This window comes from Vombatus ursinus, unplaced genomic scaffold (assembly GCF_900497805.2).
Source record: "Vombatus ursinus unplaced genomic scaffold, bare-nosed wombat genome assembly UNPS02014778.1, whole genome shotgun sequence".
Taxonomy (NCBI): Eukaryota; Metazoa; Chordata; class Mammalia; order Diprotodontia; family Vombatidae; genus Vombatus; species Vombatus ursinus.
The window spans coordinates 4,090,091-4,106,455 of NW_020954556.1; the positions used below are offsets into that span (position 1 = coordinate 4,090,091).

The 16,365-nt window shown below is 38.6% G+C and overlaps 1 protein-coding gene across 6 annotated transcripts in view; it reads left to right on the top strand.

Moving 5' to 3' along the window:
* SH2D4A (SH2 domain containing 4A) overlaps window positions 1-16,365 on the top strand; it is a 108,279-nt gene that overhangs the window by 13,996 nt on the left and 77,918 nt on the right. For all 6 annotated transcript variants that reach the window (XM_027865330.1, XM_027865334.1, XM_027865335.1 and 3 more), the window contains exons 3-4: window positions 11,129-11,288; window positions 12,228-12,396. In XM_027865330.1, coding sequence (XP_027721131.1) covers window positions 11,129-11,288; window positions 12,228-12,396 — 329 coding nt within the window. The remainder of the gene's footprint in view (window positions 1-11,128; window positions 11,289-12,227; window positions 12,397-16,365) is intronic.

Consider the following 16,365-nt stretch of genomic DNA (forward strand, 5'->3'; position numbering starts at 1 on the left):
TGTCTCAGTTTCTTCATCTGTAAAATGAACTGGAGAAGGAAATGGCAAACCACTCCAGTACTGTGCCAAGAAAACCCCAAATGGCGTTATGGAGAATAGGATGCAATTAAAACAACTGAACAATAACAAAATATACAAAAATATTCATAGCTACTTCTATGCAATAGTAAAAACAGCAAAAAACTTGGAATATATTATACCTACAGTATTTGGAGACTGTATGAATAAGTCATGGTACATTGATTTAGCAACATGGTATAGTGCAGGGGTGGGGAACCTGTGATCTCAAGGCCACGTGTGGCCTTCTAGGTCCTTGGGTGTGGCCTTTTGACCAAGTCCAAGTTTTACAGAACAAATCCCCTAAGAGATGAAAAACTGTAGAAAGATGTATAGAAAATTTTGCAAAAGGAGATCATGAAAACAAGATCTGTATTCACGTTGATTCCAAGTAAAAAAAAAGTATATATATGCAAATGTACATATCTATACATACATATATAATATAGATATAATAACAGGATAATAGGATCATAGATTTAGAATTAAACCTAAAAAGTCATCTAGAAACTCTAAATCACTATCCTCAAAATTTACAGAAACAGGAAACTGAGGCCCAAAGAAATGAAATGACTTGCTTAAGATCACAAAGCGATAATGATAGCTAGTAGTTATATGGCGCTTTAATTCCTACAAAGCATTTTGCAAGTATTATCTCATTCTATCCTCACAATAGCCCTGGGAGTTAGGTGTTATTATTATCCCCATTTTACAGATGAGGAAACTGGACAAAGAAAAAGTAACTGACCTGCCCAGAGTTACACAACTAGTTAAGTGGTGAGGCCAGATTTGAACTCAGGTCTTCCTGACTCCTGGTCCATTGCTCTATCCACTGGGCCACTTAGTTGTAGTAAGTGGAAGAGCAAAGTTTTGAATTGAAGTCTTTTGAACCAAATTGAGGGCAGGAAGATGACACAGTGGATAGAACACTGGGTGTGGAATCAGGAAGACTTGAGTTCAAATCTGGCTTCTGACACTTACTAGCTATATGACCCTGGGCAAATCACTGTTTTGCCTCAATTTCTCATCTGTAAAATGAGCTGGAGAAGGAAATGGCAAACCACTCCAGTATCTTTGCCAAAAAAACCTCAAAAGGTTTTTTTGTGACCCCACAAAGAGTCAGAAATGACTTAACAATTAACTGAATTGAACTCTCTTTTTGCATGTGTGTATATATGTTGGGGAGCACATATTTCATATATATATGTAATTATACATACATACACACAAAGGGAGGAAAAACAGATTTGGATTAGAGCCAATCCATGGTATACTTGTTAATGTGTCTCTGCTTGGATAAATGCTAAGGATTTTATGTACGATTTTATTACTTACTCTGTAAGATTATTTATTTTTGTTGATGGCTATTATATTCATTAATTTTTTTAATTTGACTGTATTGCAGGATAATAGAGATAGATGATGACATATTTGAAGAAGCCTTTCTTACTTGAGCTCTTGTTAAATAACAAACATTAGGCAGGTAGTAAAATGTAATTAAAACTATACACAGTAAAACCTCATCAGTTTTTGTTTCATCAACTTAAAATTCCCAGTAATTCAACTGCTCAATCAAGGACCTTTTATTTCATTAGAGTACACTGAAGCAGACTGTAACCTGCTTATAATTCATTTCGCTCCCATAAGTTTTAGGGTTGCCAGAAGAACAGAGGGGCTAGATGATTTCTGGTAGTCATACAACTAATGAATATCTGAGGTAAAATTTGAACTCCAGTCTTCATTACTTGAACTCCACCACTGTTCCCTCTGCTAAGCTTCCTTTCCTGGTACCCAGATGAAATTTACTTTTGTATTCTTGATTTTCAAATTAATGGTTAAGTAAGGTTTCAGAGGGAATATTTAACCTACTTAAGATAACAAAATTTATTAAGGACCGAAATGCCATAGATGTTTAAATCCACTAGGTGGTAATTGTAAAGTGCCTTCTCTATTTAAAGGCAAATCTGGATCCTCTCTTTGTCAGGGCCTCCTGACTTCTGACTGAAAGGATCTTATAACTTCTAGGGAAAAAAATACATGAGAGACCAGGGTCTGAGAAAGGGCTATTAAGGACAAATGTGTCACTGACCTTGAATATGTAGCACCATCCCTGTCTAATCCTTTGATATATGCTGTACTTGGGACATCTAGATGGCAAAGTGGATACTGTGGGTCTGGAGTCAGGAAGACCTGAGTTCAAATCTGGCCTCAGATACTTTCTAGCAGTGTAACCCTGGGCAAGTCACTTAATCCTGTTGGCCTTAGTTTTATCTGTAAAATAAACTGGAGAAGAAAATGGTGAACCACTCCAGTATTCTTACCAAAAAACAAAAACAACAACAACAACAACAAAAAACCAGATGGGTTCCAGAAGAGTTAGACATGACTGAAACTACTGAACAACAACAATATACTGTACTTTAAGATCTCTGGCTGCTTGAATGCACAAAATTCTCCTCGGGGACATAAGGGAAACACAGGGGGAAAATAGAGATACAAAGGCAAAGGTACTCAACTGCACAGCCGCAGAAAGATTTGATTGATTTCAAGATATTGTATGCACTTAAAGTGGTATTTCTTTTGAAAAATTCTCTATAATTTACTTCATTCATCAGAATAATTTACATTCTGCTTTTCTTCCCTTCACCCTAAATTTATCTGGATTAATTGACAGATTGGGAAAAAGTCAGCTTGATTTAATGATCTTCTGTTGACTCCTACAGCACAGTGACATGCTTTGTAAGCCTTAAAGGGCTATAGAGGTCATCTCGTCCAACTTGCTAATTATTCAGTGAGGACACTGAAACTCAGAAACTCATTGTTAAATGTCACAGAGATAGTAAATGGAAGGGCTAGAATTTGAACCCAGCTCCTTTGACTTCAGATTGAGTACTCTTTACATTATGTTAATCCTTTTCCGTTCAGTAAATCAGCAAGCGTTTATTGAACACTTACTTTATCTTAGGCAATGCTAAGTGTTAGGAATACAAAAAAAAAAAAAGCAAAAACAGTCCTTGCCTTCAAGGAGCTTATCCATTCAAATCTGGGGCACATTCCCCTTCAGTTTGATTAAGAGCTTTAATTTACATTTGCTCTTATCTAGAAGTGACTGGTAAAAAACAAAAGCAAACTTATTTCAGGTAACTCCCATTGAGTACTTCCTGTGCTAAGTAATATCTCAGATCTGGGACATGAAATTAGTGATGGAAGGTCCCAGACAGGGTTGTGCTGGTAAATGTTTAACAACCAGCTCTCTAAAACGTGTCACACTTTTAAGTTTAATCTGCATTATTACTATTTTCTCAATCATTTTCTTAAATTGACAAGTTAAGTGATTTGTAGCATTTGCCAATTTCTTAGTTATAAATGTTCCCACTGAAAATTTAACAATAAGCTCTTCCAGAGCAGGCTTGAGATGGCTCCAAGCTAGCTCTGACATACGTACTGTCCCAGCTAAGTGAGTCTAGTCACTGGTGTTTCAGAATTTTTTTCAAGTTTACAGACACGTAATTTAACAGCAAAGTTGGTTTCACCAAAGTTGGTCCCATCAGGTCACCTTCCCCAAGTATGGTCCCAGATTCTACTGTAGCTTCATTTGTTAGATTCACAGCCTTAGCTAAACAGTAGTTTCTTTTCTTAGAACCATATCTAACAGGTAATTGAAGTTCCAGTGAAGCCAATGCTTTGCAAAATGTTTCATTTTGTAAAATTGTTCCTTCAGCTTCTTTAAAGCTATAGTCCTCAAACTTATTAGCCTCAAGACTCCTTTACTTCCTCAAAAATAATTTTTACACTTTTTTACACTCTTTACACTTTTAAAAATTATTAAAGGCTTACTAGCTGTGTGACCCTGGGCAAGTCACTTAACCCCAATTGCCTAAAAAAAAATTATTAAGGGCTTCAAAGAACTTTTTTATGTGGATTATATTTATCAATATTTACCATATTAGAAGTTAAAATTGAAAACAAAATTTAATAATATTTATTTTTCCTCAATTGCATGTACAATCATTTTTTAAAATTTGAATTCTAAATTCTCTCCTTTTGTTCTTCACCTTTTTCCTCCCTGAGACGGTAAGCAGTTTGATATAGATTATACATATGCAGTCATGGGGAAAATATTTCCACATTAGTCATGTTGTGAAAGAAAACACAGGCAAAAAAAAGAAAAAATAAGGAAAGTGAAAAATGGTATTCTGCAATCTGCCTTCACACTCCATCAGTTCTTTTTCTGGACATGGATTGCATTTTTTATCATGAATTCTCTAGAATTGTCTTGGATCATTGTATTGCTGAGAATAGTTAAGTGATTCACAGTTGATCATCACACAATGTTGCTGTTATTATGTATAATGTTCTCCTGGTTCTGCTTACTTCAGTTTGTATCAGTTCATGCAAGTCTTTCCAGGCTTTTCTAAAATCATCCTGCTTGACATTTCTTATAGCACAATGGTATTACATTGTAATCATATGCCAAAACTTGTTCAACTATCTCCCAATTGATAGGCATTCCCTCAATTTCCAATTCTTTGCCACCACAAAAAGAGCTACTATAACCTTTTATTTTTCACTCAAATGGAGCCTTTCCCCCACTCATTAAAAATCTCTTTGGGACTAATAGGTCTGTATCCCAAAGTGATCATAAAGAAGGGAAAGAGACCTACATGTGCAAAAACATTTATAAACAGCTGTTTTTGTGGTGGCAAAATATTGGAAATTGAGGAGATGGCCTTCAATTGGGGAATGGCTGAACAAATTGTGGTATATGAATGTTATGGAATACTATTGTGCAATAAGAAATGATGAGCAGGCAGATTTTAGAAAAACCTACAAAGATTTGTATGAACTGATGCAAAGCAAAAGGAGCAGAACCAGGAAACCATTGTACACAGTAATAGCAACATTTTATGATGATCAACTATGAATGACTTAGCTCTTCTCAGTAATACAGTCATCCAAGACAATTACTAAGAACTCATGATGGAAAATGCCTCCACATCCAGATAAATAACTGATGGACTCTGAATGCAGATCAAAGTGTATTATTTCCACTTACTTTATTTTTTCATAGTTCTTTTTCCTTTTGGTCTGTTTCTTCTTTCATAACTGACTAACATGGAAATATATTTTACGTGATTGCACATATATAACCTATGTCAGATTGCTTACTGTTTGAGGAGGAAGGAGAAAGGAAGGGGGAGAAAAATTTGGATCTCAAAATCTTGTAAAAATGGATGCTGAAAATTGTCTTTACATATAATTGAAAAAAAAAACCTATAAAAATCTCTTTGGGATACAGACCTAGTAGTGGTATTGCTGAATCACAGGGTATACACAGTTTTATAGCCCTTTGGGCATAGTTCTAAATTGCTGTCTTGAATGGTTAAATCAGTTCATAACTCTACCAACAGTGCATTAGTATCCCAATAAAATCAAAAAAATTAAAACATTTGTTTAACTGAGTAAAAGTAATAGTAAAACTTATTATATATCAAGATCTAGAAATATATTTTTATATAATTATATTTTCCAAGCAAAAAAAATAGACAAACATTATTATTTTATATATTTTTATAAATCTAGTTAATGTCTGGTTTAATAGAAGACTGCTATATTCTCATATTTGTTTCTGGGTTCAATCTGTCATAATATGCTGTTTTGGTTGAAGTATATGAAGAAAATCTAGATTCACAGATGTGTGATAGAGGCAGGTAGGTGATGCAGTGAATAGGGTGTTGGACCTGGAGTCAGAAAGACTGGAGTTAGAATTCTTGCTTAGCCATTTAGTAGTTGTGTGACCATGAGTAAGTTGCTTAACCTCTGCCTGCCTCAGTTTCCTCTTTTCTAAAATGGGGATAATAATAATACTGAATAAGATTGTTGTAAGGATAAGATGAGACAATATTTGTAAAGCCCATTGAAAAACTTAAAGCACTGCATAAATCTTAGCTATTATTATTAGGTGTAAAAGAGAGGAGTATTTTAAGAGGCAAATAACACTTTAGTATTATTATGAAAATTTTTTTTTTATTTAGCCAACCCCCTGAAAAGATCTCAGGGACCCCCAGTGGTCCATGAAGCTCACTTAGAGAATGATTGCTTTAGAACATTTCTTTCTTTCTGAGAATTTAGTGTTCTGCTAACAAACATTCCCTCACTCATCTTTAGAACTCTGTGGGCATGAGTACCTTGCATGGATACTGACACTTGGGGAAACAGAGGCATAAAGAAACTTGGTAGCCATGGTCATATGATTAGATGCTGCCAGCATGTCTCAGGGGACTGGTGAGATCAAAAGTATTTTCATAATAACACTAAGATGTTATTTGCTTATTAAAATACATTTTCCAGCTAATAATAAGTTGACCTTTATTTGGGGCCTTAAGGTTTGCAAAGAGCTTTATAGACATTATCACATCTTGGATTTATGAGCTTTTCTCAGATGAAGGTCACATGTGGGTCTGAAAGTGGGCCTTATGAAGAATCTAGATTTTCTTCATATACTTCAACCAAAACAACACATCATGACAGATTGAACCCAGAAACATATGTGAGAATCTCGCAGTCTTTTATTAAGCCAGACATTAACTAGATTTGTAAAAATATGTAAAACAATGATGTTTGGCTCAATATTTATTTTTGCTTGGAAAATATAGTTATTTAAAAAATATACGAGAAGCAAGGCTGTACAAAAGAATAGAGTGTAGACTTATGTCTTTATCCTCAGTGTTCCTCAGGAGAAATTGATCCATTTATCTGATTTTTTTGGGGGGGAGAGGTCAGTTGCGATAGCAATCCTCCAAATTTCAGAAGTCAGAAAACAAGAACTATCGTTCATATCCACAGGCCTAGGTCAGGAGGGAAAAAGAGACAAAGGAATTACTAGAAGACTATTGTGTAATCAAATATGTACCCTATCTTGGCTACCTGTAGGGTGACTGTGTGGTGCAGTGGATAGAGTACAGGACCTGGAGTCAGGAAGATCTGAGTTCAAATCTTTTCTCAGATACTTAGTAGTTTAACCCTGGGCAAGTCACTTAACCTTTACCTGCCTCAGTGTCCTCATCTGTAAAATGGGGAAAATAATAGCACCTACCTCCCAGTGCGGTTGTGAGAATCGAATGAGATAGTATTGTAAGGCAATTTGAAAACCTTAAAGTGCTTCATAAATGCTAGTTGTTGTTAATGTTATTATTATCCTTCTGTATGCTGTTTGAGAATTGCATGTGATATGCAAGTTGGAGCTAGAAAGCAAACCCCAAAGTCCTAGTTAGTGTCAACATCTACTAGGTCACTGTTTACGGAGTATTCTGTAATGAGCACCTCTCTTTGCAAGTTGACCTTAATGAGGTTCACTTCAGGGATAGAAATGTGGCTGCTGTCTGTGGCAGGTTCTTATCTTCCCTGCAGAGTCTGATAGAATCACTCCCATGTCTCAGTGTCTGAGTTTGTGCTTAGTTGTAACTGCAATTAGTTCTCAGCCTTAGCCGTTTGCTAAGTAATAATTAATGTCCCATTTCGCGTCCTTCCATTCTTTCTGGTGTTGCTCTTTGGCCTCCGTTGGAGAGCTCGGTCGGACATAAACAGTCAATCGATGGGAAGAGTATTGTGTGTGCAAGGCGGGTCTCAATTTAGGTACAGAGGATTGTAGATTTAGAGCTGAAAGGGATGTCAGAGGCACCTAGTCCAACACTCTCATTTTGCAGATGAGGAAACTGAGGCCAGGGTTACATCAGTAGTGAGTAGCAAAGCTGGCATTTTTAGGTCCTAGAGATTTGTAGGAAAGAGATGGAGTGAGAGATTGTGAAGATAAAAAAAAAAAAATACTGGCACTCAGCCACGAGAGGAACCAGATGGAAAGTGAGGTGAAAAGCAGTTGTCAGATGCCGAAGAAGTGGAGTGAATGTAGTACTGGACTTGGAATCAAGAAGACCTGGGTTCAGATCCTGCCTCAGATACTTACTGAGTGGGTAACTACAGGCAAATCACTTAACCTTTCTGGGCCTCAGTATCTTCATCTGTAAAATGGACACAATGATTCTTAGAGTTCTTACCTCAGAGGGTTATTATGAAGTTCAAATGAGGTACTTAAAGAACTTTGCAAATCTTAAGGTACTAAATAAATATCAGTTATTATATTTTAGGTCATATATTCAATGATTATATATTAATCATGATTATGACTCCATACATGTTAATGATTCTTATGTTGTTTTTGGTTTTTATATTTAAGAGTTATACCAAAAGTCTTAGTGCAGTTTTGAACTTTTATAGTTTTAAAATAGCACTTAGGGTTTGCAAAGTGCTTTATATATTCTGGCTCATTTGATCCCTACAATATCATAATAATTATTATCATTCACTACTCCATTGTTTAGCGTTGGTCTGGATTTCACGTTTTACATCAAACTTTCCGGCGCGTCATATGCTAATGGCCATTTTTAGGCATAGCCCTTTCCCTTCAGGTACCCTCGCCATTCTGAACTTTTCTCCGTTTTCTCCATTATTCTGTGCCGTCCTTCGTCCTCCCTCCTCTCCCGGGTCTCCGCTTTCTGTCTCATTGCCAAACCCAGCTACCACTTCTGTTGCTAGAATTCCTTGTCTGCTCCGCTGTAGAGACCATGCGTCTCAAATGCATCACTGTTCATTTCCCTTTGGGAAACGTTGGCTTACTTGCATTAGCACTGCAGGCTGAACAAAGGAAATTCCAGTTTTACCGAATGTCATCTTTACTTATCTATCTTTTATTTGTCCTCTGCTGCTCTTTCTTTTGTGGTAAAGAAAAAAAAAGAGAAAAAATTTAAACGTGCTGATTTGTTGTTCAGTCGTTTCTCAGTCACGTCTGATTCCTCGTGACCCCATTTGGGGTTTTCTTGGCAATGATACTGGAGTGGTTTACCATTTCCCTCTCCATCTCATTTTACAGATGAGGAAACTGAGGCAAACAGGGTTCAGTGACTTTAGAGATCTTCAGATGAAGAACGAGTTAGTGAGAGACAAATGTAAGCATTTTATTAATTACAGAAAGAGTAAACACCCCAGAGAGGTTTATTAGATATAGTGGCTTCCTAAGGTCAATCAACCGTTTGGAGATTCTTGAAACAGTAACAGGAGCTTGCTAATACTGATACAGAAGTTCATCATCTTCATTAGATTGTATGTAAGAATTCAGGCATCCTCGATATTTTTGCTTTTTTTTTCCTTTTCAGTCCCTTTTGCCTTTTCCAGACCCCTTTCATGAAGTCATCAGCTGGCAATTCTCTCTTGGAGGATAACATAACTAACACTCTTGTTTACACAAGAGAATGTAATTTTGTTTTTTTCTAGATCTTTTTCTCTGAGTGCCTATCTTTAGAGGTTTATTACAAGGTACCAGGTGCCTATTGCACGCACATTCTCAGTTTTAGGAGCCTCTTTCTAAAAGAGTTTGAAGGAGCTCAGATGTCTCAGTGGACAAAGTTACATGAGGACACTTCACCTGGCGTGCTTCTCTTATTTAATGTGCTGAATTTTCAACTTGAGCCTGGTATAAACTTTGAACCTTTAAAGTACTGCTTTCTGGCCCATAGAATAACATGAAATATAACCAGTGTCCACAGGTACCAGGTACCCACAGCCTCAAGACTCCATGTTGTTTGGGCCATTCTTTAGGACCCCAGGAATCTAGGTCAAGGCTAACTAGATCAGTTGGTTAGAATGTGGTACTAATAACGCCAAGGTCATGGCTTTGATTATGTCTAGGTCAGTTGACAGGAATCATAATAACAATAATAATAACTAATATTTATACGGGTGACCCAAAAGTCTTTTTGGGACAAAGATTTTTGGAATACCCCATATAGCACTTTAAGATTGCAAAGCACTTTACAAACAATATCTTACTTGATCCTTGCAACAACCCTAGAGGTAGGTGGTATTATCTCCATTTTACAGATTAGGAAACTGAGGTAAATAGGGTTAAAGTGACTTGCCCAGGGTCACACAGCTAATGAGTGTCTGAGGCCAGACTTGAACTCAGGAAGATGAGTCTTTGTGACTCCAAGCCTAGCACTCTAACCAATGAGACGCTTAGATACCCAAATAAGTAGCACCAGAAGTCTGGGAGGACATGTTTAGGAAAAGAAATAATTCTGTGGCCTTGATACTAAAAGGGTTGCCAGTTCTCTTTTCAGCTTGATTATCTTATTTCACCTTGTTCAAGATGTTTGACTTCTTCATGCATAAACTTGGTCACCTACAAAATGAGAATATCAACATGACAGAAACCCATAGACTATTTTATAAACAGATGCTAATAAATCCATCTCCTAATAGCACAGTACTTGGAACATAGTGTTTGATGAATGCATAATCTATCATCTATTTATCATCTTCATCTTTTAGAGGCTGATGCCATAGTGCATAGAGTGCTAAGCCAGGAACACGCATCTTCCCAAGTTCAAATCTGGCCTCAGCCCCTAGCTGTGTGACCTAGGCAAATCATGTCACCCTGTTTGCCTCAGTTTCCTCATCTGTATAATGGGAATAATAATTGCACCTGCTTCCAAAGTTATCAGTAGGACTATAATGAGATAATATTTGTAAAGCATTTAGCACCATGCCTGGCACGTAGTAAGCACTCTATAAATGTTAGTCATTATTGTTATTCACTTTGCATAGTACTATATAAGAAGTGCTATATAAATGTTAACTATTATTATTATCATTATTTAACTTTCTTTTTTTCCTGTCTATCCTACCTATTCTACCTCTCTCTGTTTATCTAATTATACATCTTATACTGAGCAAGTTGGAAACAAAAAAATAAAAGATCTACTTTGTCTTATCTAATCTTCCATCCCTTTTAAAGAACCTAGATATTATAATAGCAGGAAATAGCAAAATACAATTGAATATATCTCTCTCTATCTATCTACTTTAAGTAGATATACTTACTATTTACTATATTATTCAGTAGATATATCTACTAATCTAGTGTTTTATTTTATTTATTATGTTTGTTTTTTTGATGCATTTTTTGTTTTATTTATTTATTTTATTTTAATTTATTTATTTATTTATTTTTTTGCAGAGAACAGGAAAACTGTAAGTTGGAAGCTTGGAGCAGATAAAGAAGTCTGGGTATGGGTAATGGGGGAACACCAACTAGATAAACCTTACGATGTCATCTGTGATGAAATTATTGCTGAGCGGGCATGGCAGCAGGCACAGAAAGAAGCAGAGGAGCTCAGGTATGGGATTCTCCACCCCAAGGGAGAGAATGTACCTGTCTCTTAGTGACTTTCTCAGTAAGAGGTAGACAGAACTTCCGAGTAGATGAAAAGATGCTCTTTGCTCTCTCCTGCAGGTAGAGGAGGGGGAAAGAGATAAGAAAACCCTGGGCAGGTCTTGGTCAAAGAGGTTTTTACAGAAGTGCTTCCTAATGCTTGCAACTGCAGAGCATCAGAATGAGCACTGGCTGGTCTCAGTAGGGCACTGTTAACATTCAAAGGGACTTTTCAGTCCTTGTGCACATAGAGATCGCCTGTGTGGTTTCATAGACATGCAGCAGTGGGTTCATTTAAAGAGCAAGCCCATCAAAATGGAGCAGAACACAAATGGTATATCTAGCACTCAGTGAAGTCTGGTCCATAGGTCGGTGACACCATTAAGGTTGTCAGCCTCCAGGAGTCTCAGCCCAAGAATGCAGAGTGAAAGTGAACTCATGTGGAAGACTGACCAGAAGTGGGAGCTCCTCTGACGCACATAATGCAACATGGCCTCTGTTGGCTACAAGATGTTGGCCTCCGTCATTCCTTCCACCTCTGCCCTGCTTCCTGTTGGTGTTGTGGTTCATTCTGCCAATAACCCTATATCCAACTAAGAATTTTGCAAAAGAAAAGATAATGGAACAGATTTGGGGAGACTCCAGCTCAGTCTCAGAGGGTTGACAATGCTATGAACAGCTCCTTTGACTCTTATAAAAATAACTGGTCCCTTGGTTCCAAAGGAATCATTTATCTTATTAAGGAAGGTTGCCTTTTGGCATGAGGGAAGGGTTGCTAAGTTAAACTTTAGACTTGCCAGGCATTCACTTCATTCAAACATGGATGTCCCATTTTGAATAGCCCAGTAGGTTGAAAGGCTGTTTTTTTTTTTAAAAAGATAATTCCTCTATTGTTTCTTTTCAGAAAAACTCAAGCAAAAGAATCCTCTAAGACTTCCAGGCCTCAGTTGCTGCTTCCTGATTCAAAAGCATTGAAAAATCGGGAGGTCCCCAATGCCTCCAAAAGAATAGACAATGAGGAGTCAGGGACAGAAACTAGGAAAGCTTCAACACCAGAAGAAGAGAAAATCCAGGTGAGTCTTTCAATTCTATGAATGCTAAAAATGACATTTCAGGAAGATGAAGGAAAGGAATCATGGCATAGTGGATACAGAGCTGGCCTCAGGGGCAGGAAGACCGGGTTTCAAGTCCCAGCCTCAAGTATACTGACTGTGATGCTGGGCAAGTGACATCCTCTCAAAGCCATGTCAAGTTTCTTATACCCGAAGTGGCAGAAAAGTTAACCCAGGTGTTTTCTCAATGGGAATTCACTTTGCCAAAAAAAAAAAATCACAGATCCAGACCACAAAAAAAGACCTTCAAAACACAGGTGAGGGTGAACAAGTCCAGAGTTTAATCATATAAGATGCTTTGCAGATCTTAAAAGCACAATATAAAGTTGTTGTCATTATCATGATTGCTGTGTTAGGACTAGGGCCGCATCTTCTTGATCGTAAGGATTCTTGAATTCATTTAATCTTTTAAATTTGACCCTTTTGCTACTTGCTGAAAACAGACCTGAACATCCATTTTTCCCATGTGGTATTTCACTAAGACCTCTAAGTTCTACAAGGCAACCTCAAGAATGACATTTGGGACTTTGTTTTGAAGTTGATGTGAGAATGCAGGTCCCACAGAGCACAAAGACTGAGTGGTTTAGCTCCTCCGGAGTGTAGCCTCTGGTGGTCTAGTTTGGAGGATAGAGCTGCAGCATTAATAGGAATGGCAGGGAAGAAACTAGCCAGAGTGGCATTGAGGACCCAATGTCCCAAGGCATGCAGAGTGGAGTGACTTCACACCTGAGCTACTAGTAGAAACTGTGATGAGTGAAAAACCGAGAGATAGTTTCTGGGTAATTATTTACTAGTTAGGCTGGCTAAAAAGCAATAAATTGATGGTCCATGGTTTCTCTCAGTAACCAAAGACACCCCACCCCCAGCGTAGACACTGCGTGTTTTAAATACCTTTGTAAAAGGGGATGTTCCTAGCAAGTGAAGATCAACCTGATTGCTGGACATTAAATGAGGAGGTTGACTAGGAGTCCTCAGCTCTTTCTGCTGAGAACAGTTCTGGATCATGAGACTCAGCTGCCTCTAAGAGAATCCATCTCTACCCAGACCCCTCTGGTTGTTTTTTTCCTTCATGAGCTGGGTCACCCTAGAATCTAATGGAGGGTTACAAGGACAGGGACTTATTTTCTTGGGACAAGAACTTGCCTAGACTGGATTCTGTTTATATTCTGAACAGAAGTAATGTCTCCTACTTAGGTGGGCTCTGGCCCAAGATTTATGAGCATGTTCCCCTGGAGTTAGAGCACTCTCATCAGTCAGCCATGTCCTTCAGAGACTGCCTGACCTTCTGCAGGGGCTAGCCCTAAATGAGGAAATAAAACAGAAAAAGTCTTGCTCCTAATTTAATTATGGCTTATTAATATAATAGAAAATAATAATTTCTCTCAGAACTTTGGAAGCTGTGAGGCTTTCCTTCTTATCTCTTCATATCCTGGGTTTGGAGGAGCTCTGGATTACAGTTCCCAAGGGCATTAAGGAATTAAGTAGCCAGAAAACTGATGTATGGGGTTTTGAAGTAGTTGGAAGCTAGCCTGAGTGCTGGGAGAACGGAAGAAAAGGCAGTGGTTACACTGTGAGATTTGAATGCGGCCTGAGATAGTTGCTGGTCCCAGATCTAGAGTGGGAAAGGTGCACCTGTGGGTAGGCATAGCGGGGAGAGAGAGAGATAAAGACAAAGACAGAGACATAGAGAGACAGAGATGGAGAGACAGAGAGAGACATAAAGAGAGATGAAGAGACAGAGAGGGAGACAGAGACAAACAGAGAGATGGAGAAACAGAGAGAGACAGAGAGAAGGGAAGAGAAAAAGTGAGCACTTTATTAAATAATCACTATGTGCTAGGTACGATGTTAAGCACTGGATATACAAATAAGAGCAAATAAGACAGTCCCTGTCCTCAAGAAGTTTACATTCACTTTGAGAAAGACAACATGTAAAGGAAATCTGAAGAGCCTGGAAATTTCTGACCTACTCTACCATTTTTTATTCCACAAATAAAAAATAAAATAAATAATAATAAAAAAGAGAGAGAACATATAAAGGAGAGCTGGTGGGTAAGAGGGGACATACTCACTTGGTGTGACTGTAAGCTATGGGTGTAGGCCTGGAGTCCAACCAGATAATGCCAAATCTGGCCTGTCAAAGCCCAGGATAGCTCTAGGGGCAGAGTCCCATTCTCTGAAGAGGTAGGAAAGATGAAATAGCTACCAAAGATCACTCCAGAGATTCCCACTCAGTTCTCCCTCCTGGGAGCTCTTCAAACAGAGGCTTGACCACTTTGGCAGTGTTGTGGGAAAAGGATTCTTGGTCAGTTATAGGTTAGAATAGATGATCTGAGCTCCCTCTCAGTGTTGAGGTCTTATTTCACCAGGGATAACTATACTGCTATCAGCTGGACCCATATTTCTGATGTGAGGGCCAGGTCACCTGACCCAGTGGTTCAGGAAGTACCACCCCTGCCATGATTAGAGACCTTGGCAGTACCAGTTCCCAGGGTTCAGAGGGGAAGGTCCAATATCTTCTTTCCCAGGAGCTTGGATATACTCGAAGAAAGAAGCTAAAAATGGTCCAGAGGAGGAATGATAAGGAAGTTGCTGACCAATATCCTTCTTGCTCTGAAGATGAAGATCTAGAGGTGAGGAAGAAAACCTAGTGGGCAGGACTTATAAATTCAGGACTCCATCCCAGGTAGACAGACATAGTCAAGAAAAGATAGAAGGAATGATTGAACTGGTCCTTAATGCCTTTAAAAGAAAGGTAGAGCAAATGGCCTAGCAAAGGACAGCAAGGTGGCACAGTGGATAGAGTTCTGGACCTGGAGTCAGGAAGATTCGTTTTTCTGAGTTCAAATCTGGCCTCAGACACTAACTAACTGTATGACCCAGGGCAAGTCATTTAACTCTGTTTGCTTCAGTTTCCTCATCTGTAAAATGAGCTGGAGAAGGAAATGGCAAATCACTCTAGTATCTCTGCCGAGAAAATCCTAAATGGGATCATGAAGAGTCAAACATGACTGAAAAATGATTGAACAACAGAGCAAATGGCCAACAGAAAGGTCTAGAGAGTTCTGGACAGGAAAACGTTGAGACAAGCCATGAGAGTTTTTTAATCTATAGACCCAACAATATAGCAGGAGACAATAGAGCAGCAGATGATCAGTTTTCTCAGGAACAAGAACTTTTACAAGAACCAGGCAGTTTCTTCTCTAGGGTTTATGGAGAGACAGTATTGCCACACACACCTGCCTCCCCACCCACATCCTCCTCAGAAAGAAGAAAGAGGGGAAGGAGTGAGGCTTTTGGACGTCGTGGGGAGATCTCTGTCAGGAGCTTGAAATGCTACTAGATGGGAAGGCAAATGTAGTGGTTGCCTTTTGAATGGAAAGATTTCTTCGCCATCATTTGTCATTGTAGGGGAAAACTTGGTTATGGTTCCATGGTAGAGCACTGGAGAGAGAGACAGAGACAGAGACAAAGATACAGAGAGAAAAAGAAAGAGAGAGAGAGTGTTAAAGGTGGTTGGAGGCCAGCCTGGGTGAGAGAGAGCAAGTGGCTGCTATGTGTTTTGATTGAGCATTTGGCGTGAGAACAGAGGGTGAGGAAAGGTACAGGCAGTGCTGGCAGTCAGAGTGAGTATTGCCTATGAACTGAAAGGATCCATCCGTGTGATTCTGAAAGCTGAGGGCCAGAGCCCATGACTGTATGTTTGGGGAATGTCTTGACTGGAAAGAAGAATGGGAGACTGGCTGAGTACAGAGGCTGAGAAAAACCTTGTCACTCACTACAGGGCTCACTGGGAAACTACTTTCATCCACAGGGGTACCGAGGCAGATGGGGTGGGTGTGTGTGTGTGTGTGTGTGTGTGTGTGTGTGTATACAACCTACATATATACATCTATTCATCCACATCCACATATATATGCTTATGGAAAG